Consider the following 24,496-nt stretch of genomic DNA (forward strand, 5'->3'; position numbering starts at 1 on the left):
GAAAAAACCTGTATAATGTGTATTAGGTTCATACAGCATCAACTTGAGCATTTTAAGGAAACACCTTTTGATGTTTAGTAATTTTTTGACATACACATGCATTTTTTTTTAGCTGACCTTCACCATCCAGTACAGTATTAAGTTTGTGAGCATTATATTACTGCCAATAAATGAATACACAAATAGAAAAATTATAAATTTAGGGTTTGTGGTTAAAGCTGTTGTAACTATTTAAGTGCATTCATTAAAAATAAAAGAAATGCTGAACTTGAAAGGACATACATTCAGTGCTCATTAATTTAGTTGTACTTGAAGTTTGTACTGAACGAACAACTCTAACCACGCAAATATTACACATTAGCATTTGGACCACTGAGAACCCAAAGTAATTAAAATTTCGACAATTAAGTCCAAGTCTGATGAAAATTTTTATGAAATAATTTGTATGCTCTATGATTTGCTAGCATAAATGGATGATAAATGTACTGAAAGTTAATTTGTCTGATGTGTACTTGAAAACAGTTTTTGCATAAGCAGATTTCATTGCATTTTATTACTGGATAATTATTTAGGAAGTTAAATGATGATAAATTTTTTAAAGTATCAAAATAGTACAGAGCTGGTATCTTTACAATAATTTTATGAAGACTGTTAAGTCTGGAGTATCAATTTAGTTTTGCCAGTGATTACGATTTTCAAAATTGTAATTTATGGAAGATGTCATGAATTAATATATTAAGACTACTATAAAAATAAAGTATCTAATTTGTACAGCCAACACAGCAAGCAGATTTTCAACAATTTTGCATTTCGAAAGTTTTTTGAAAAAAGTACTACATTTTACCTATTGTAAGAGGGTTTTAAGGGGGAAGGTCATAAATAGGGGAATTTATTTTCCGCCAAAAAATCTGAACACTCGTACTGCATTAAGGTATGACGGGGCAAGTCAGAACATGTTTGCTTCAGCACTAAATGGCTGTAACTGGTGTATCAGCAGTGAACATTGAAGGCGTACGGTGTTATGGAGAAATTATCGGAGCGAATTAGTGGGCGCCACCACGTGAGTGGGCGCATGGACCCGGCGAGAGACTCTAACCCAGGGCGTTACGTGGCCCGTGTGCGACGAGATATTTGGCCCTCTGGATATTGAACACGCCGCTCTCGACCCTACCTAAGCCCGCTCCCAGCGTCGGGCACGCTTCTAACACGCAGTGGGTTCTCAGGGCGTCCCACACGCCGCCGACCAGGTTGGGGTCCCACGTGGTCCCCCGAACACAAAGACACGTAACACAGTTAATTAGTTTATTGTACTCACGATTTATTTCCGTACACGTTCTTTCACTGGTACAACTGATAAAATGCCCGGGGCACGAATCGGCTTAGATGAAGAGGCGGACCACGCACGTGGCCGCCCCAAGTCGTTACGTATTACGATGGTGATATTAAAAACTCCGAGGAGTTAATATTAATTATTTAAACAGTCTCTCCGACCGAGAGAGGCCCCGAGGATGAAAGAAAGAGATTCGAATAAATTAAACTATGGAATTATTACTCAGTGACTCAACGGTGATGTCCTCGGGGTGTCGACAGAGACGTCCGCTCTCGGCCGGCTGTAGAAGGAGACTGGGATGAGATCATGGTTTGCAGGTGGCAACATGGCGCCCTTCGCGCCGAACACAATTACCGTTACAACATTCTGCGATTCCGTGCCCCGGTGAAAGTTAAGTAAATAATAGATTACATTAATAAATATATAAAAATTACTGGCAATTTAATATACGTCAATGCTTTGTTGTGTCCTATATTTGTCCTCGGCCTCTCTCTGCAACCAACATGGCCGCTTCGCCAAGAAAGCCGTATCCCAACAGGCTTCTCTACACCAGCCGTGGGATATAGGCTACGAGTGGTGCCGTTTACATATCATAGATGGCAGCACGCATCTTTTGAATGGTTATAGCAGTGCATATGGATTTATTAATGACTGTATAATATAAAATGTGTGTCAGTGCTATATATGTTATAAGTAAATAATATCCTAGTGTGTGAATTACTGGGGAGGGCACAGGATGGCCTGTTTTCCTGTATTGGGGAAAGATTGTCGCTTTGTCAGTGACCAATGTCTGAAGGAGCTGTATTTAAGCTAAGTCGAAATGTGCCTAGCCAGAAGCGAGTTATGGAAACGTAATAGTTCCCGGTATCGCTGTCACACGCTCCCGGCCGAGCATATGAGGAAACGGCGGCCTAGCCAGAGATCCTTATCCCAGAGAAATCTGGGGAGATATAGCAGTAATATTGAATTGGTGTTTTTACTTACTGCTCTCCTCTCCTTTCCTCTCCTCTCCTCTCTCTCTCTCTTACTCTCTTCCTTCCTCTGGAGCGGCCTTCGGGATTACGCTCTGTAATTCTTTGCTGGAGCGGCCTTCGAGATTACGCTCTAGCATCCTTCCTCCCCTGGAGTGGCCTTCGGGATTACGCTCTAGACTCCCTTCCCCCCTTGAAGCGGCCCTTCGGGGATTTCGCTCTAGGCTCCTGTTTCCCCCCCCCCTTTTCCTTATCTTCGCTCATGCCAAGCAAGAGGGCAGGTTAGACCAATATCTGTGCGTCAAGGAGCAGCTGCTAACCTACCATTGGGGCCTGTCGCCCCACTTCATGCCACTCCATCACCCGACGCTGCTGCCGGGACACGTCAGTTTACGTAGTTATTGAGAATTATTATAAACATTTCTACCCTCGTCCAAGTCCGTGCCTATTCGGGTCCGCCCGGGCAACGTCTATAGTTTTATATTTAACATAATATTTAAATTAAAGAAACACCTGATTAAACTGTAACAAAACACTGGGGCAAAAGAATAAAATAAAAAGGGTTACAATGTGAATTAATATATTTAGGGGTGCGGCGCACTGCATCTAAGCGCCCTCTTGCTGTAGTTCGTGGCGCGCAGTTTGAATCGCACACGGCTACGTACGTTACGACACAAATGCCGGGTAGGGAAGGTGTTGGGAGAGGGAACGGAGGATGATCAGGCTCGTGGGGCGAAGCCCCGGCTGACGTCAACATGTTCACTGAAAGAAACTCAACCAATCATGAAACACAGACAATACTACAGTTTGGACTTTGAGCTAGTCTTGAAATCTTTCTGTGAAAAATGCATGCCCCTTGTAATAAACCCTTCTTTTAAAAAATTAATTTTGAATTGCATGTTATTTGGGAATTTAAATATGTAGATTTTGGAAAACAACTTCATTAACTGGTAACTTCAAAATTGAATTTACTAGTTTGTAAAAATTCAAACAGTTATTTAAGCAAAAGTTTTATTTAAAAAACATTGTTACAACAAACTTCCGACTGACTTGTTATATCTTTAAATAGATTGCAGTAAGGTGGAGTCATGTGTTGTGATATAGATTACGTAGAAATCAAATGGCAGTGTTTGCTGGTGATGGAGGGATACTTAGCTCAGAAAGCAGTGTTTACAGTGTGCAACAAGTTTCCTGTACAATTTTTTTATTGCCAGTTGTGCAGCATAGATAGACATTGAATTCACGTAAACCATGAAACTCACTAACTTGTAACTCCAAAGAAAATATAATGCTATGTTAAACGAAGAGAGATGAAATTACTTGTAAGCAAGGCCTTTATTGCCTGTGTCCGGACGCCATGACCTCATCGAAGATGGCCTCGTGCTCGGACCGACTGAGCATGTACTCTGGCAAGGTGACCTTCAGCACGGGGTCAAAGCGGGTCCTGGTCTCCGCGCTGTAGTAGCCGTCCGGACTGCGGTCGCGCTCCGAGAGCCGGGGCTCTGGCGGCAGGGGCGCCTGGGACCTCGGCCGGGCCTGCTTCTTGCCCGGGGAGCTCGCGGACTCGAGCATGTCCGTGGTGGACACGGTGACCTTCCGCCGGACCAGCCGGCGAGCGGGCTGGCCCTCCGGCGTGGCCAGCGGGGCCGGCGTGGTCTCCGAGGCCCTCCTCGTGCTGGTCACGGACTGGGTCGTTCTTCTGGTCAACCTAACACCCACTGCGGGAGACTTGCTGTCCCCTGCCCTCGCCCTCGTCTTTTTCACAAGTCTCTGTTGCGTCTCGTCAATCTTACTGTCCGCCGGGGAGGACGTGGTGGTCACTTTTTTAAAGAACGTCTTCCGTTTGGGTTTGCTAGTGATTGCGGGGGTGAGAGTGCTCGGCAAAGCTTTGCTGCTGGCAAGTGTGCAGATTGGGGAAGTGTTTTCCTCGGACAGGTTGGACGGGGAGGAGTCGGAGTCTTTGGAAGAAGAGGCTTGGGACTGGGTGTCAGAAGCGGAAGCAGATTCGTTATCGTTGGCCGCTGGCACTAACCTGAACTCCTTCTTCTCGTGGTAGGCGAGGTGCTGGGTCTTCGGTTCTGAAGCAGCCACGAACATGCACTCTTCGTGCTGCAGGCCGTTCTTGTCGACGCACTGGTAGCATGTCATTTTATCCTTATTGACTTTCTTGCAGGAAGACCAGTCCTTTTTGCTGAACTCGCCCAGTACTTTCTCCAAGTCTTTCTTGTTTTCGTTGTTTGTGAAGAATCCTGGTGGTGCTGACTTCAGGTGTTGACTCTGAGATTCTGATGGCGTGGATGGAGTGTACGTGTAGAGCGGTTTCACGTGTCTTTCAGAGTCATCTGTGCTAGCAGACGTTTTTTCAGCCTCTACTAGTTCGGGAAACAACTTTCGAAAGTATTCGTCGTAGTTGCGGCCCGGCTCGAAGTATGATTCTACACGACCACTTCCTTCAGATGTCTTGTCTTTGGCATTGTAGTAGTCAGGTCCACTGTACGCGTAGGGCTCGTAACCCGGTCCAGTATTTTTATTTTCCTTACTTTCACTTGTCGAGAACTCGCTAGGAGAATAATAGCTTTTGTCGCCTTCGCTGCTAGCTGGTGCGCTGGCTTTGACATCGGCCTTATAACCGTACCCAGAACCAGAATCTTCTCTTGGTATGCGGGATGAGGCTTCGCCTACGCCGTCGCCATTCCCCGCGAATCCCCTCCGATTCCTCTCGTTTTTCGTCTGAGGCTTATCGTGTTTGCTGTCTTTGTTGAACGAGGTCTCGTGTGCAATGAAATAGTTTTTATCCTTAGGTTTAGCAGAATACGAGCATTGCTCGTAAGTGCCGCCATTCTTTGGGTCCGTGCACTCGTAGCACGTCATTTTATCTTTCTCGACCTTCTTGCAGTTTTTAGGATCTGGCGCCGAGGCAGATGGCGTGTACTCAGCAGGGGATGAGTATTTATCCTCGTAGTATGGTCCAAAATAATCAGGTCCATACTTATAGCCATCCTTTGCGCTGTAACCATATCCTGACGCCGATGGCTGCCGCACCTTTCTTGGGTAAATTTTTGTACTCTCTAAGTTCCATTCTTTTTCAAAGTCAAATATAATTTTTGCTAAGTCCCTTCGGAACCTGAAACCTGGTGCCTTAGCGAGGTTAACCTTATAAGATTGTGTGTGGCCTTTGAAATAATTTGAACCTTGTGGTTCAGGCTCATAGGAACATTTTTCGTAGCTGAGTTTTGTTTTGGGATCCTCACATACGAAGCACGACATAGCATCACGGCGGAAACGCCCCTTGACAATATCATCAGAGCTCACGTGCTTTTCAACCTTTTTGCACTTTTTTTCTTGGTTTTCTGTGGCACTCGCTTCTTTGGGCTGGGCACCAGCTCCCCTTTTATCAAAGTTTGGTCCCTGGTTGCTCGGGACGCTGCTGTAATCAGTAGCCTGTGGCAGGTATGAACCAAGTGTGGTGGACACTGAAGGGTAGATGCCGAATGAAGCTGAAGGTGTTTTAGGAGCTTGTGGTATCGCAGTATTGGGCGATGCTTGGCTTATGGTGGAGGGTTGAGAAGCTTCTATGCCGAATTGCTTGTAGATATCCGATGGGGAAGAGGTATAGGTCCTTTTTTCGTTTGGTGAAGCATTGCTTTCTGAAGACTTTGCTCCATAAGCCGATGACGGAACGGGGTAAATCGATTTCCCCTGTGGTGCTGCACTGGCGTCAGAACGGTACTCTGTGTTCGGCGGCGCATACGAGGAGTATCCACCGTAAGACTCTTCCTGTGCTTTGGCCTTCTCTGGTCTCGATTCACTTGAAACAGGCCTGTAAGCTCCAGGGCTGGAGTAGAGAGCAGGGGAAGAAGGTGGTGCGGGATAGCTGGACTTTCCCGGGGCGACTTCGGACACGTATTTGTTCTTGAGGTACTTGGGCGGGCCGGCGGTGTACTCGGGCCTGTAGCCGGGGCTCTCGCCGGAGGGCGACGCGCGGTACAGCTCGTGGTCCTTGGCCCCGCCGCGGTAGCCGGGCGCGGCCTTGGCGTAGGGCGACTTGTAGTCGTAGGACGGCGAGTAGGCGTCCGCCTCCTCCGAGCCCTGCTCGTCCTCGCTCGCCTTCTTGGGCTGCAGGAAGTCCTGCGGCCGGAAGCCGGCCTCGGGGGCCGACCCGGAGACGTCGAACAGCGACTGGAACTGGACCTGCGGGCTCGTGAAGCCCGAGCCGTTGTTGGGCACGGCCTCCACCTCGGCGGGGAAGTGGGAGGTGGCGCTGCCCAGCGCGGAGAAGGGGTCGCCGCCGGCCGCGGGGAAGAAGCTCCGGAGGACGGGCCCGCTGCTGGGAGACAGCGCCGCCACGCCGCTGCTGGCGCCGGCGAACAGCCCGGAGAAGTCTATGGGCTCCAGGAAGCCCTTCTCTTCCGCGGCCTGCGCCTTGGCCGGGGCGGGCGGCCCGAGGTAGGCCGTGTAGTCCACCTGCTGCGGGCTGTCCCCGCTGTCCTGCACCTGGTACTGCGGCGGCGCCCTGGCGTACTGCTGGCACGACACCGCTGCCGCCAGCAGCAGTATCTGCAACCACATCACACCCTGCATCTGCACTCTTCTACCCTCATCTACCTTCTCAGCCGTTGAACGCAGGAAGTTGCGTCGAAAAACTAGTGGATATAGTGTTTAGCAATCACGCAAATGTGACGAGTGTTTAGCAATCACACAAATTTACAATTAAATAAAAATATCGAGTGGGCATAATAAAGATCGCAGCCTTTCGCGGCCATCGTCTAAGGTTTATTGGCTTGTGGGACTTACTCGTGTAGAGGGCGAAAGTTTCACCGACGTTTCGGTCGGCATCGCTGTCGCCATCATCAGGGTAGCATGCTGGGATGGCGCCCTGATGAGGGCGACCTCAACGCGACAAAATCCCACAAGCCAAGAAACGCTAGTATGTAAGCTTGTGCCTGCACTACTTAGTGAAGGGAGGGGCATGCATTGTCGGCCTGGGCTTTTTACTTTTATGGAGGCCCTCCCCTGGGGGGGGGGGGGGGGGGAAAGAAATTTTACTCTTTCAACCAAAATTGCAAGCCAACCTGGAACTAAAATTTCGATGACGGTTTTGCTCATTTATCTTAAGAAATGTTAACGTCGGGTCAGTTTTATAAATGCTTACGATCAAAGTCCAGTGGAATCGCATAGTCATACGTGGAAATATTTGGAGGTTTCGCTAATACGAAATCATGAATTGAAATTGGTATTGGCCAGCATTTTTAATTTTCATGCTAGTAAAATTGTAATTATTTTCCCCTTCATCAATGTTCATATTTTAAAAACACTAGACAAACTGACGTCGCACCTCCTCGACTCTTAATCAAAGCCCGGGTTCCAGTCCTGTCCGCGGCAGTGTTTGTGACGTCACTTCCGCTCCGTGCGCGCAGGAGTGTGGTCCCTGCGTTCTGGTCTGCAGGCCACCGCCCGGACCAGACGCGGTCTCGAGGCGCCCTCTCTTTGTTACTTTTGTTTTACTGTTTGTTCTCTTTTGTATCATGTGTGTGTTTTGTAGCGGCACTTTATGTGCTTGATGTAAGCTTTTGGACATACGCCATTTCTAAGCACTTTTTCTGTAGAAGAAAACTAAAAAATACCCAAAAGACAAAAAAAAACACAAATTAAGCAATGTATGTGTTTTTTTTTACTTTTAGGTATTTTTTAGTTTTCTTCTACAGAAAAAGTGCATAGCAATGGTGTATGTCCAAAAGCGTGCATCAAGTCATGCACTCTTATTGCACAAATCTTTCAAAGATAACTTCTTAGTGCCCTGTGCTCTAATAAATTGCCACTGAACTGTAAGTATTTGTTTGCGACTTAATCCGCCCGCCTCCTATTTGCCTCGTCACACACGTGCACCAACTAGCAGTCCACTAAGTGTCCGCGCGGGTGACGTCCTCTGTCAGCCACACTGGGCCGGACGGTCCCCTTCCGCCTCAGAGCTGGCGCCGGACAAGCAAACATCCAGTCATCAGCGAAGCGACCGAGCGAAATCCGCCACGTCTCCTCCCCTCTAACGGAGACGGGACAGCGACGAAACAAGAAAAATAAAAATGGAAAAAAAAAATTGGTTGTCTGTAAAGTCGGTTTACGGACGATAGTTTAACGTGACAACGTCATAACAAAAAAATTGATGAAATGATTGCATAATTTTATGAATAAAATTGAATCATTTTTATTGAATTATCACTATTTTGTATGGATACAAAGAAGGAGTGAAATGAAATCTACAATTTAATTGATAAATTTACTTTTATTTGCACTCATTAATTCAAATATGTTTATTACTTTAACGAAGAGATTATATTAACTATAACTTTTATACATGTTTGCTATTTAATTTCTTCCAATCTGTGTTATTCTGTTAAGGATAGGACGATGATAGGAAAAGTAGGAAACTAATGGGAGTGTTTCAAGTTTAATGTGCCTCGAAAAAGTCAAATCGATGGTTGTTCCAATCGAGTGGAAGAGAGACAGATGCGGCGAAAGCGTACAATGACCGTAACGGGACAAAGCGTAACGGGACGATGTATGTAACGGGACACTTTTTCGTGCGTGCAGCCGGCGTTCATCGATTTATTGACGTCACGTGAAAAAAAATCGGCGCGCGGCCCTGGGCTTGCCCTGCCCTGGGGGGGGGGGGGGGGAGGAGGGTGCCCGGAACTGTCAATAACAGTTTTGGTATTTGGAGTTCCTCAAATCAAATTAAGAATATACAGACCTTTCCTGTACACACTTTATTGACCTCTCCTTCCAGAACTCATACGTGAAGCAGTTTCGCAGTATAGTTATACATAAAGCCTGACCGTGCTTTGTTTTTGGATAGCAATTTTTTGTTTTCAATTAAATTAAATTTTAGTAACCGTAAGGTTGAATCTTATTTGTTGCTGTTTGTTAACAGTTCCGTGCATTGAAGTGACGGGACGGATAGGGAATCGTAAATATCTTACAGGTCCGGTTTCGTTTCCGTTTTTTACGTTTTCGTGTCGTTAGGGGAAATAGGGAAAATGAATGAGTATCAGTGGGTTGCAACCAAGGAGATTGGAAAATATCCTTGAGCGCGATATATGTATATAAGTACAAAATATGTTGACTACGTATATAGTGCTTAGCGAGCGTTACGTAGATACACGCACCAGCGTCATTATAATGATATATGTGTTTGGAACAGTTAATTTGTAGCCGGGCGCTATTTGAATCCGCAGAAACGCAAGGCTGTGGACTGGCGCGCAGTCTTCTTGTGCGTAGGCAAATGTGAGGTTTGAGCGGTAACGAAGCGGCTTGATGAAGAAATGAAGATAAATGTGTGATGCAAGGCCCTTGAATGGTTTCAAGTATCCGTACCGGGTGTTTCGTACTTTAAAAAACTACTTCCAAAAGACTCGTTTTAGACATGTTCACTCTTATAAAAATAAAGTTTGAAAACGAAATACGTGCGAGCAGAATTATTCATACGTCCTCAGCTTGTTTCTAAATGCTTTTTCGTAAGCAGACAGCACTCTTGAGCAGTTTTCAAGTCGTGTCCTCTGAAGCTCGTGGTCTGCGCACCGCACGTGTGCGCGAGTAGGCTGGTACCGGCGGTTGCCGAGGGAAGCCTTCTTTTCACAGACGAGAGAGCCAAACGCCCGATCGTGCATCTTCGGTTTTTTTTTTGTTCATTGTAAAAGGTTAGGTTAGCTACATTATAAATACTTTAAAACATTGTGGACGGTTGATTTGTTTAGGATAGCTACATTAAAGATCCTACTGTGAAATCATGTAAACGGTTTCCTAGCGCTGGATAGCTACATATTAAAAAGTTATTTGCTAAGCAACCTTACATGATTTTACAGTATTTTTACTGTAGCTATACTTAACCTAATATAACCAACCATCCACAATGTTTTAAAGTATTTATAATGTAGCTAACCTATCCTAATCGACCGCAAAATTTAATGCCACACCGGTTTATACAATGAGATAGAACGGGGGGGAAAAAAACCAGCATGAACTTCGGGGAACTTCGGGTTTGACTCTCTCGTCTGTGAAATGAAGGCTTCTCCGGTTTCCGACGGAGTATCGATAGCCGCGCGAGGCAGTTTGTCGACCCTGGCCCGGTGAAGGGGGGGGGGGGGGGGGAATTGCGCAAGGTGAGGTTGGCACGCCTGGCTACAGGGGAAACCGGCCGCCATTGAGGCGTGGAGCTAAGCGCGCGACAAAAACGAGGCGAGGAAAGGCCCGAGAGCAGTACTACGGGGCGAAAACCGCGAAGGAGCCGTGCACAGCGGCGCGAGACGGGGCGCCGGGGAAAGTGGGGCCGTTTGCCTTTCCCTTTGCGCAACCCGCGGGCGGCGCCTGCCCGAAGCTCTTCGGTCGTCGCGGGAAACCAGGAAGGAACTGACACAGGACTGTCCGTTGCGCGCGCTGCACCAGAGGCGGCGCCCTTCCTACCCGGTCACTCACTCGCTGCGCAGAGCCATTTGAAAACTGCCCGAGACATCAGCGGTGTCTGTTTACGAAAAGAATTTAAGAGTTCGCTGAGGGCCGACAAGTACTTTTTTTTATTTTGGATGAAGTTTTTAAATTGTATTTTTTAGAGGAGTTAAAATGGCTAAAACGCATGTTTTCAGAGTGAATTTTAGGCGTAGATCAATCGTTACAGATTCTTGAAAGCACTTAAGGGACTTTCATTACACCTTTATCTTAATTTCTCCGCAAGATAATGTTACGGTCACAGCTCAAATTTCACAGTTATCATGTGACGACGAGAAGACTGCGCGTCAGTTCAGAGACTTGCGCTTAGAGGCTATACCACGCTAGAAGCACCAGCTAACGTCGCGCTTATCATCCCGCCTCACTGACACAGATATATCCCAGACTAGGCGGACCCCTTAACGTCTCGCAGAAAGCGAGGTCATTAGAGGTGGATAAACTCAACAACACAGCTCATGGGAACTGGGTAAGGAACCATCCCAATGTCTGTCTGGACAGATTCCGGAAAGAACAATTGGAAGTCTAAACCAAGATTCCCGAAACGGGACTCAAACCCGGACCATCAGGAATGCGAGCTGAGTACTAAACTAATAAATCCGATTTGCAACCGTTAGAGAGTCTTTTTTTGTATCTATAAGTAGAGACCGGGAAAAATTCGCGGATTATATTCACGATATGATAGAATCCAAACAACTGTACCTTTATATTGCTTCTCTGATTAGCTTACAGTTCATCTGAAAGACTTTGAGCCAATGGAAAACCTTCAACCAAAAAAGTATCGAATCGCAAGCGTCCCAGTTGACAGCTGTCACGAGACAGTAGCCAATCAGCAGGTGGCATTTGCCCGAGTGTGTAGGGGATTGTGGAGTCTATCCTAGAGATCGAAATCGCGAATTTTTCGAGTCTCTATCTATAAGACGATGCAATGATAGCGCAGCGCACGGATGTAAGAAGTAAGGGAGTTAGTGTGGACTCTCTTTGCCGTGTTGATTCTTGAAGCCAAAACGAGAAAGACCCCCACCCCTTTTCCTATCTGCATAGCAAAACTATTTTTGTTGTAATGAAGTTTATCGCTAATTCCTTGCAGATGTAAAGGTATTATGCTTGTTTAGCAATACTCACTAAATGACGGCAGCTTTACGATTCATTATACCGAGTTATGATCAAGCTATTAGACAAAAATATATAGCATATCAGTCTTTATACAGCTACGATTTGTTTTGCTTTCCGATTGCTAACCAGTCGACATCAACTTCAGAACAGACACCCACCGCACCTCTATGGAGCAGCGAATGACAATTTGCGGTAATGTCATTCAACTTTCGCGACGCAAATTACGTTGGTTGTAATGAACGCTGTTCATTCAGCCCCACACTATCAGACCTTTTGTGCTGTTTCAAGGAAAACCGTTGAAATAAGAATGTAGCACTAAGGCAACATTTTATTTTATTTTGCTGTAAATAATTTCAACATGTTAGTTAATGATCGGTTAAAACAATCGACTTCATTCCACCGTTACAGACATTAATACGATAACAATACATCACCAGTAAACTTCATCAACAAAGAGGAAATATACTTTCAGCCAGTATTTCTCACACTTAACACCTTCATAACTATAATTTGATCGCAAAAAGTTTCCTGACTTATTAAAATAACAGGATTTTTCAAGGTTCTTGAAGGGTCGACGTCGCTGATGATAATTACTTCGGACTGTCTCATTTTGCATGAATAATTATTTCTCAAATATTTAATCAGTTGATCGTGAACAATCCGAATACAGTGACACGTTGAAAATGGTAAACTAGTATTCGCTTGTAATTTCTTATTTAATGATATTTTTGATTAACTCACGCATAATGATATATAAATATACGTCATACAACACACAACTAAGGCAAAGTCTCCTCAAAGTAATAATAATAAAAGTTGAATATTAAAACGATATCTTACGTATCTTACAGTAAAAAAAAGGACAGTCATAATTTATTCTAGCTTTTATATTCTTGGACAAATTTAGTTTTTATTTTTGACGTGACAACGTCTAATAAATCGATGAACGCCGGCTGCACGCAAGAAAAAGTGTCCCGTTACGCACATTGTTCCGTTACGCTGTGTCCCTTTACGCTCATTGTACGCTTGCGCCGCATCTATCTATCTTCCACTCGACTGTTTATAATGTGAAGTGAAAAGTTAATGTGGTTTTCATTGCTTATTACAATAACAATTTCGGCACTAAAGGTTAATTATTCTTGGATTTTAAAAATCTGATTACTAGTATAATTTCAAGTATTTATTCATTTATTATTAAAATAAAAATGATTCAATTTTATTCATAAAAGTATGCAATAATTTCATCAATGTTTTGTTATGACGTCACGTTAAACTATCGTCCGTAAACCGACGTTACAGACAACCAATTTTTTTTATTATCTTAGTTTCCCCAGCCTGATCCTCAAGTGCTGGTCTGTGAATGATTGGCGCGGGCTGGAGGGTCGTAATGAGTCCACAGTGAACTCACTGTCCGAGGATGTCGCGCACGAATACAATTGGAGCGTGGCAGGGTCGCGCCGCGCCCGTGCCACGGAATTGCCGTCTCGGTGTGTGTTTCGGAACAATCATGCGTGTCCGTGTTCCCCGTGCGTGGTTTCACAGCGTTCACGCACGGATACGCATCGATTATCGCACGTGCACATATACGAAAAGCAGATTCCCGATGCCGCAACACACCGTAACACTTCATACATTGTGTTTTTTTTTTCACGGTTGGCTGCAAACGTCTTTATTGAAGTCATTTTTTTTTCTTATGTGTAAACTTCTTAGCTCTCGGTCTACGGCATTTCGTAGGGATAATTTCGTGAATGGAACGGAAGTAGCGTGGAACGAAAATGTGTAACCGCAGTGCTGCCATCTGTGGCGGATGGCGCGGACCAAAGTTCACAAGGACAAAGGGAAACATTACAGTATTAACGGTCACATTAATTTTAACAAGATGGGTGGAATTTTAAAGAAATTCCTTATCGGAAATCAGGTCCCAAGCCAGGGTTTATTTTTTTTTTTTGACTTTTAGCTTTTATCCGAGCCGTTTCATTATATAGTTTGAAATTTCGCTCTGCTAATAAAATGATTCTATAGTCGACTAAATACACCGGCAGCGAATTCTACAGGTGGATGTGGAAACTACGTGTAATTCGCGTCGAGCAATGTGCTTGAAAAAGCACTAATTTTTGTATGTTTATCACGGCTTCGAATTATATGTTTATTTGCATGAATTTTGATCGTTACCGAGGTTAGATGTTACATATCTCTGGAGAGTACAGAAAAACTCGCTCACACACACACAGATTATATATAGGCCTATATATATATAACTGATGCCGAAGTATCGCATTTACTCTCATCCATTGATATTGCAGTTATAACTATTACAAAAAAAATTTTGATCTGCATGTTTCTGAACTGTAACACATATATTTTTTTCTTGTTGCTTTGCGGCTCGTTAAACGTAAACTTGCTTTCGCAGTTAGTCGTCTTAAGTTACTGACGGTCGCTTAATTTTCTTAGAGCTCATTTCTGTTTTCGTGGCTATTTCCGGCTACCTCAAATTGTGACTTATCAGTTTGACGTCTAATCTCACTAGCCTTATCCTCTCAGTCGCGTTGTCCTGACGAAAACCACTTACGACTTTTTTCTCGAGTGATTATGAGGTATCTTTTCTCCCATCGGACAAAGATTTCACCGTCTGACGTAAAAAAATGACTAGTTTCCAGAGAGACAAGGATTTTGAACCACTTTTCCAAATTTCCGTGTAGATTTTTAAGGAAATACTATTAAATATTACAACGGTTATTTGATTCAGAGAAAATTTGCCATAAATGGTGCTTGAAAAGTAATACCTACCCGTTGTCCCAAGTTTGTGTGTATATGATGGCATTAATAATGCTAGTTTTCATAGTTTTCACAAACTAAAGAGATGGAGAATTAAATAAACTTGGTTTCTTGTATTGTGTAATTTAAAAGGAAAGATTAATTTTCTCTTAGATTCACCTTTCTGCCTGCGTATTAAATTTGTTCCCCTGGGCCGATTTTGATTAAGTTTCTTATCTAAAAGTTTTTAGTTTTCTAGTTCTAACATACATTTTAAGATAAAATGTATTTGCAAAACTAGCACTTTATTAAGGCCCTTAATGCAAACTTGAAAAGTATGTATCACATGAAAAATTATTACAACCAAATTTTTTGTGGTGTCTTTGTAAGAACAATCGGTCATTTTCTAAGAATTTGGTACATTTACTCATTTTTATAAAATATTAACCTCATATCCAATTTTGTTGAGCATTTGGTAGTAATTTTATGCGTTAAAAATTAACGATTTTTTATTATTAAAATTGAAAAACTCTAGCACTTTACTTCAGCCTAAAATTTAATGATATGCAGTATTAAAAAAAGTATCGTTTAAAAATGTGTATATCATAAAAGTTAATATAATTGATTCCCTATTAGATTATCTTAAAATATTTGTCAATTTTCTTTAAGAATTTATCGTGCTTAAATAAAACTATATCAACCTTTCAACTTGGCCGATTTCAATTAATTTTGTTATTTATTTCTTACTAAATCCATAATGAAAACGAATGTTGTTTTAACCCTCACTACTTCACTTTATAAATAATGTAGTCAGCAATATCTACAAAGATATGCCTTACATTAAAGTAATCCAAACACAAAAAGTTAAAATTTTTAATCTTTATTACTAAACTAAAAACTGATTCAATTCCATCTAATTTACTTATGGTATTCCTTAAACATTTCCGCTAAACCGATAACGTAAAATTTGGGATTTTGCCATTTTTTTTTTATTTTCTCCAAAAAAATTAATATGTTATATGTTTTTGTTCAATACATTAACACTATAAATCCGGAAATAATTCAATTATATTTTTCTCATCATAAATACCATGTCAAACCTCTGTTAACATTTAGCGAATATTTAAAACATTTGAATAGTATAAGTAAAAAATGCTACTTAGCTCGTTTTAATAAAATTACATGGTTTGGATTCGTTCCAAATGTTCTGAATAAGTACTTTTTTGATGAATGTTGGTTTACAACCAATACCCCTTAATTATCAAATTGGAATAAGTACTAAAGATTCAAAAATTTCCGTTGGATTAAAAATTATTTCACGAATTTTACACATATTTAATTCTTTTTAAAGAATGTTTTTTTTTTTAAATTATATATTCTTTTAATCATTCCTGCTTAGCTGACTTTAAATCAGTATGCCATTTACTTTTACAGATTTTAAGAAAACTGTTATAATGTATTCATATGCGATCCATATGCGGTTATAACTGAGTACCATTAAACGGCATTTTGGTTGATCAATCCTTCAATACCCCCATTTCCATCACTAACATCTGCAGCAGAAACATTCCGAACGCAATCGTTTTGGAACGAAGCGCCGTGACAATTCAGGATACTTCGCTGCGAAACACAATTGTAATGCAGATTGCATACACATTAAAGTTCCAGGGAACTGGTACTGTACTGAGATCACAAGTTTCAAATTGGAGCAAATATATATTTTTCTCTCTCTCTTTCAGAAATAAAAACCTTGTTCCCGTTAGCTTTTGTTTCGGGCATTTTAAGAGAAAATTTGTCCCTCTTAGTAATTTTTTTTTCAAAACCATGTTTTAGAATCGGGATATCCAGCGTAATGTATATAAGTCGTTAAGTCCCATGGCACAAATAGTTTAGGCCTGTCGTAAGACAAAACACAATGGTCTGATAATACTTTCGAAGCAAAATTTAAAACAAATTTTATTTGAATGTGAGAAAAAATTTCATAACCTTTCTTTTAGTTATTTTTTACGTCCATCACAGATAATTCCGATCTCGTACACTTTCAACTTCTGAATGTTCACAAAATATTATTACAAAAACATATACAGTAAATATAATGAGACGTGAACCACCAATATTGTTTTTTTTTTTAATACGGAACTACTCCGTGTATTCCGTGTAGCTTCGGAAGTCGAGGACGAACATTGCCGAAGATGCACGAAGCTGTGGCCCGAGGAAGCTATCGTTATTGTGGCGCCTGAAGTGTTCGTGTCACCTAACTCGCGACTTGCAGTTTTGAATCGGAGCTTAGACAGCCTGCAATAATCTGCTAAATCTAATATTAGAATTTAATCGACGAGCATATGAAAATATCCTAATGAAAAGAGTAATTATGTATTAATATAGTTTGTGTCTAGTCAAGACATCAAATTATTTTTTACTGAATTTATTTGACTTGCAGCAGCTATTTCACAAAAAATTAACATCTTTCACATTGCAACTTAATAAAACACAAAAACAATAGATTTATAAAGCAAAAATTTTAAAAAAGTTCATAAAATGAAAATTGAATTTTCTCTTATTTAATGGAGGTCTGTGGTGATTGTTAAAACAGTTTATTTACGGCTTTTGTCCTTAAAAAGTCTATTTTTTTGTTTATTAACGTCTTGTCAACAAAAAGCTCATCACGCCTTCATAAAATGCTTAACGAACCATTCTCAACATGGGTGTGTGTGTGTGTGTGTATAAATATATATATATATATATTTATACACACACATATGGCATACGATGGTAAATCACTACAAATATATTGAGGTTGAGGTTCAGTTAGTTTAACCTCAAAACCTGGGAGAATAGTGACTGAGGCTACGTTTACACGCAGACAAATCGATGGCTGCTGAAAATTTATGTACGAACAAAATTAACAATTGTAATTCGTTCCACATAGTGTAGATTTATAAATAGTCGCCGCTCAGTTGTTTATGATCAGACAGCTGCAAGCTTCATCAGTAGATAAAACGACATGATTTCCTAGCATTCAACAGTAAGGTCCGTTCTCACACGGAAACGGAAACGGATCCGGACTATAAGACATTTACGTTTCATTATCCGTCTGTCGCTTCTATAATGTACTGAAACATAACAAACGGTAACCAATGAGTGTAAACTTCACGGTTGCAAAAAATTCATTTAACTGGGAGAAAAAAAAATGAGATTCGAGAACGAAACATGGTTAGGATTAAAATGTTATATTAAACAAAATTGGTTGTCTGTAAAGTCGGTTTACGGACGATAGTTTAACGTGACAATGTCATAACAAAACATTGATGAAATGATTGCATACTTTATGAATAAAATTGAATCTTTTTATTTTAATAATAAAATAATAAATACTTGAAATTATACTAGTAATCAGATTTTTAAAATGCAAGAATAATTAACCTTTATTGCCGAAATTGTTGTTATAATAAGCAATGATAACCACATTAACTTTTCACTTCACTTTATAAACAGTCGACGAAACAGTTCACGTGCAGATGTAAGTTGTGTGCTGCCGCTGTCTTTCTTCTCCTCGGACGCATAGGCCAATCGAGTGGAAGAGAGATAGATGCGGCGCAAGCGTACAATGAGCGTAACGGGACACAGCGTAACGGAACAATGTGCGTAATGGGACACTTTTTCGTACGTGCAGCCGGCGTTCATCGATTTATTCGACGTCACGTCAAAAAATGACGTTCAAAGTAATGATATACATATCAATAAATATTTTTTGTACTTGGAAATTTTTTTAAGTATTTTATATTTGGAATAAACGTGGTTACCACAGCGGACATATACTCGGTTTCATTGGTCGCACGGAATGACGTAGACGGAAGAGCTGGGCGTTGCTAAGCTAATCCGTGCGGATTTGTGGAAAAGATTATAGAGGTATTTGAGAAGCCCTCAATAGAAATGAATTTTATGTTTATTATTTTACTTCTTACCTCTATGACTTTGTCTTAGTCCTGTTATGAATTATATTTACCAGTATTGTATCTCTATGGTCAGGTCAATTTGGTTTTACTCTTTAAGTATTTTCATGTTTTATCTAAGTAATAATTTTATGAAATGTCTTTGCAAACATTTGTTAAACGGCGACGAATAGGAAATGAGCTTACACCTTTTAATATTGTTTTGGGTCATTACTGAGGAAAGAGTATATGTGATTGGACGCTCGACTGCGCATATATTTTATTTAAAGAATTTAGTATTTCCAGTGTGATTTCGGAGAGTGTTCAATAGAGAAAGCTTTGACTGTTTGAAACAAATTGGAACTGGAGTTTCTGTTCTACTATCATGGGAGAAGGATTAGAGAGAAAGAGCTCCGTGATTTAGTCATAAATGAATGTAAGAATATCACGTAAAACATTGGTACGACGACTGAATAGCTAGAATCTACGTGAAATTGATGATTTTATAATAAATACCGGAACTACACAATGAAGAAGAGGTAGTTACCGATGTTCGAAGCTCTACTAAAGAATCGACGACGACGATAAGTTTTGACTAACAGCATAAATAGAACTGGATCAACGACGAATTAAGAAAAAAAGAAGAAAAGGACTATCAATCTTCGAGATGGAAGGAGTTTGACAGCGGTAGACGGCATCGTAGACGGTGTACCGGAGGACATCATCCTTCTAAACGACTCCAGGTGACCGACGCCAGTCCTGCTGTAGTACCAGCAGCACGAGAGGAGGTGCATCGAGACGGAGACCCAACCAGCAACATCGGAGGAGAGACAGGGGTTCGGAGAGGTTTTCCACAGCCTCTTGGTATTGTAACGACGCGACGAGGTTTGTTTGCCCCATCCCCGAATTAACAAGAACAGCGAGAAGTTACCTGTCCTATTTTAATGGCAAGATATCTTAAACTATGATGTTTACGATCAAGACCTAATTTGAAACTCGCAAAAACAACTTAATACTACTTAACTACGTAAAGACTTGTAGCTTGTACATACTGGACCTGGTTAACTGACATTGATCAGTAATATGTACGATATCAAAGTTAAAATCTGTTAAAGTCATTAATTGTCTTGAATGTTTAAAGAATAGCCCCAGGTCCAGAAGTCTTGAGACAGTTTGATCTACCGAAAGAGACTGAGCTAGTAAAAACAAAGAAAAGACTAATTTGCCAGTTAAAATGTGTTTCAATAATATTTAAAATATTGACTGATAACCAAACTATTATTCAGTGATACAATTACGTAAAACGTAATTAGTTCTGAAAGACATTTAAGTATAACGGATATTGAAATTTTGTTTAATGAAAAACCTATTTAAACATGAATAATTGTCTCAAAGGTATTTGTATGTTGCTTGCTAATCATTGACTCTGTCACTTTTCATGTTACAGTTGGATATGTTGCAAAAGAGTATTGTCACCCATACAACCATGATTTTGACCCTAGTAAAAAGTTAAATTTTCATTATATTTTAATTTTCCGATTGATAACCATACTTACATATCATGTGTATGTTAAACCAGATAGACAGAAATATTTAGCTTGGATTGTCTTGAAAGAATAATTAGTTTTTATTACACTGAGATCAGCAGTCATAGAGAAGTTAATGCTTTTAAACACACTACTTATATTTGTTGATTTTAAGGTCAGAATACTTACACCAAAGAGAAGGAGACATACTGCTAAGGAATTATACGACATTTTATTGTTTGGTATTCACACTGAGTCAAACTACACCAGTACATACAACTTGAGAATAATTTATTTTCACTATCAACATAACAAGACATATTTTAGTTAATATTCTGTAGAGGTTAGTAGTTGTGCTACATACACAATCACAGCACTAGTACTTTATAGAGTTTTCACGGCGCCCAACTAGACCACATTTTACATTATAGATATTGGCATTTTAGTAAATATACTCCATAGAGTAATTCTGAAAATACTTATAGAATTTTTGATCACCCAACGGTGGCACACCCTTTTGAAATTTTGGTCGCTCATCCTTGGAGCTGTCTGAAAAATAACAGAAGAAAAGGGAAAATTCTGAAAATACTTCAGAATTTTTGGCGCACAACGTGTAAGCCAACGTTAGGGACTATTTTATGATCTTTTTTTGAACAACTCAAGACGCTTTGAAAAATACAGACAGTAATTTTATTTTGTCAAGATGACAGACACAGGTAGGAAGTCATATTTTTTGAGAGGTAGCAATGACACTTCTGACTCTAGTCCTGAACGAGAACCTAGAGAAGTAGTACCAGAACAGCACATCGAGACTACTGGTATGGAGTCACAGCAGGAAATGGAGTTGGGTCATTCGCCGCCGACACCAACTGTTACCCTAGATGCACTGTTCCAGTTCATGAATAAGGAGAAACTAGAACGGGAGCGTAAAGAACAGGAGGAGAAACTAGAACGGGAACGGGAGAAACAAGAACGGGAGCGTAAAGAACAGGAGGAGAAACTAGAACGGGAACGGGAGAAACAAGAACGGGAGCGTAAAGAACAGGAGGAGAAACTAGAACGGGAACGGGAGAAACAAGAACGGGAGCGTATAGAACAGGAGGAGAAGTTAGAAAGGGAACAAAAGGAGCGAGAAAACGCCGAAAGACTAGACAATTTAGTGCAAGTCTTAAATAACACTTTAGGCAGGATTGCAGATGAAACAGCAGAAATCAGGCATGACTTAACTGAAACACAGCACGAGATGCAACAGAAGTTTTCCAGTGTACACACTCGTATTGAAGGTGTAGAAATATTCAGTAAACGCACTGACGATAAAGTAGTACACTTAAGCGAGCGTCTAACAGGAAGGTTAGATATGGTAGAGGCGAAAATAGGGGAAATAGAAAGAGAATCCAGACACATCGCAACATTCTCGCCCCAACTAACGACTCACCACACTAGCGAATGTAATACCGACAAGGAAGACACGCCGGTAAACAAATCGATAACGATAGAAGCCGAGCGAAATCCCGCGAATATTAGTACTGCAATTATGTCAGCAGATCCGGTACTTACACTACACCACCCTTCTAAGAAATGGTTGGATGACGTTCCAACATATTCAGGGAAAAGTAATGAAAACCCTCGAAGATTCTTAAATCAGTTTGGAGAATATTGCCACACATTTAAGTTAACAGACGCAGAAAAATTGAAATGCGTTAGCCACTGCTTGAAAAACACTGCATATTATTGGTGGGAGTTGGCGAAAGATTCGGTACACGCATACGAATCGTTTCAGAAAGCTTTCATATCCCAATTTTGGAATACTCGTATCCAAAGCAATTTGCGAATACAGTTGCATTCTGAAAAATTCGAAAATCGTAAATTTCAAAATTTAGAGGCGCATATCAGCGATATGTACGAGAGAACTCGTTATCTTGATTGCCGTATGGAAGACGAAGAGTTTATGGCCATGATAATTTCGCAATTACCACTCAATTATCAATTACAACTTAGTGGACGGCAATACAGTAATATTGTAGATTTCAAGGAACAACTGTTAACGTATGAACGACTCGTTAAGCTCGATAAAACGGTAACGCACAAAGAAACTAACGAGCGCAAGAACACGAACCAACAGACACCGTTATACAATAACTGGCGTAACCGAAATGAAGGGCAGAACAGCGGACACAAACAACCTCAAATTCACACACTGAACGTTGAAAACTGCGGAAGTAATTGGTATCACAATAGATATCGAGGTCAGCGATATGGTAACGGATTTTATAAACCACAGTACTATCGTCGTAGAAACGAGAAGCGACAAGACAGACGCGAAAATGAATCACAGTGGGAGAATAAACGTCAGGAGGGGACAGTTAATTTCAGAGAGAATTCAGGCGAAAATCGAACAACGAAAGAACGATCGGCAAATTACAATAATCATTCCGGAGGTCAGTACAGCATAAATGCACAAACGTTTGTACCGTCTGAAAAAGGGAACAGCTTTAGCACCACCATTCACGACGCGCGACAAGGAGAAAGAAATTCATATTCTATAGCGCCAAGTCACGAGCAAAGCAACACGGAATGGCCGCGCATGCAATCTAGCGGAAACCCAGACACAAACCAAGGAGGTAGTAACACATTTTTGATTTCACCGAATGCAAATAATGGATTTGCTAATTTGTCACAAGAGCAAATTAGAGGATTTAAGGACAGTGCGGTAAACTAATTAGGGATGGCGAAAACCCGCTCCGCACGTCAGTCCCTAATTGTAAGTTAGACGGGGCTAGTATAAAATTGGATCCCGACGCAAATGACAAGAATAATTGTCGAAGCATACACACCATTATGTTCAAAGAAAACGAGCGTGAATTTTTACTCAGCGAGCCCACAGAAACCGAAGTTCAAGCGAAACAAGCACTATGTCCGGAGATATCGTTAACTTTAAACGGAGTTAAAGTGCCTGTACTATTAGACAGCGGCGCAGAGATATCCTGCATCAGCGAAGACTGCGTAGCCATGATAGAGAGCACCGGAATATCATTACCGAGAATGCCAGTACCGAGTTTAAAGATTCTAGGGGTTACATCAAGGGCTAGTCCCATCATTAATCGTCAGACCTTATTGGAAGTAGAAGGTTTAGGTAGCACCAAGTACATTAATGTATTAATCGTAAAAGGATTGGCTAAACCAGTAATTTTCGGTGTAGACTTTTTAACTAGCCATAAAATAATTTTGAATTTTGCAGGTTGGATGGTAACTGCTATGGATGACACAGAAAATACGAAAACTACTGAAAATTGGGAAGTTTCGGAAAAATGCATTGCAATCATTCATAAGGAAACTTCGTGTATTAATAGTGACATAAATTTGATGGCGACCGGAGCTGATTTAATAGAAGCTGTAAAGGGAATTACCATGGTAAATGAAACCGGTAGAAATAATCTTCTTCATGTCTTAAGAAATTTTCAAAATATATTTTCCGAAAAACCTGGGTTAAACAAATTATATACAGCTAGTATTCAGGTCATACCCGGTGAACCATTCCATAAAAAGTCGTATCCCATCCCGGCGAAATATTTGAAAGAGGCTGAAGAATATCTAGACTTAATGTTGGAATGGAATGTAATAAAGCGAGCGCCTAGCCCATTCACGAATGCGATACTCTGTGTGCGAAAGAAAGACGGAACAGTACGTTTATGCCTTGACGCGAGGGAGATCAACAAAATTACTGTTCGAGATCGGGAAAGTCCGAGACCAACGAATGATATTCTGCGATTATATCAGGGTGTCAAGTTTCTAACCACACTTGATTTGTCGGCAGGGTACTGGCAAATACCCTTAGAAGAAAGATCTAGACAGTACACATCATTCCTATTCAAGAACTCGCAGTATGTGTTCCAAGTCATGCCGTTCGGCTTATGTAATGCGGTAGCTGAGTTTACTCGTTGTCTGGACGAAACGCTAGGATCTGAGTGCAAAGGATTCGCGCGAGCATATGTCGACGACATTTTGATTACATCGTCATCATTCGAAGAACACCTGGAGCATATCGGCATTGTCCTAACGAAACTACGTGACGCAGGAATGACGGTGAAACTGCGAAAATCCGTATTTTGCCGACAAGAGTTACCATTTCTAGGGCATATTCTGACACCGACCGGAATTCATACCGATCCTGAAAAATTGAACAGTATTTCCAACTTCCCTACACCAAAGAATGTTAAACAACTACGTACATTCCTGGGAGTTATCGGGTTTTACCGAAATTACAGCGACAAGATAGCCAAGATCGCAGTCCCATTGTTTGATCTACTCAAGAAGGACAAGCTGTGGAAATGGGAAGCAGAACAGCGGGAAGCTTTTGAAGAACTCAAGAAG

At 41.3% G+C, this 24,496-nt stretch overlaps 1 protein-coding gene across 3 annotated transcripts in view; it reads right to left on the reverse strand.

Annotated features, from left to right (window-relative positions):
• The window catches only part of LOC134528351 (adhesive plaque matrix protein-like), a 39,114-nt gene that overhangs the window by 970 nt on the left and 13,648 nt on the right, over positions 1-24,496 (reverse strand). The window contains exon 1 of one of the 3 annotated variants that reach the window (XR_010074389.1): positions 1,553-1,700. Coding sequence is in view for 1 of the 3 variants with exons in the window: in XM_063361911.1 (XP_063217981.1) it covers positions 4,334-6,858 (2,525 nt within the window). In the remaining 2 variants the exon portion in view is untranslated. Of the gene's footprint in view, positions 1-1,315; positions 1,701-4,333; positions 6,859-24,496 lie in introns of those variants that run through there. The other 2 variants (XR_010074388.1, XM_063361911.1) reach the window with 2 other exon arrangements.

The sequence above is a fragment of the Bacillus rossius genome, chromosome 1 (genome assembly GCF_032445375.1).
Source record: "Bacillus rossius redtenbacheri isolate Brsri chromosome 1, Brsri_v3, whole genome shotgun sequence".
Lineage (NCBI taxonomy): Eukaryota > Metazoa > Arthropoda > Insecta > Phasmatodea > Bacillidae > Bacillus > Bacillus rossius.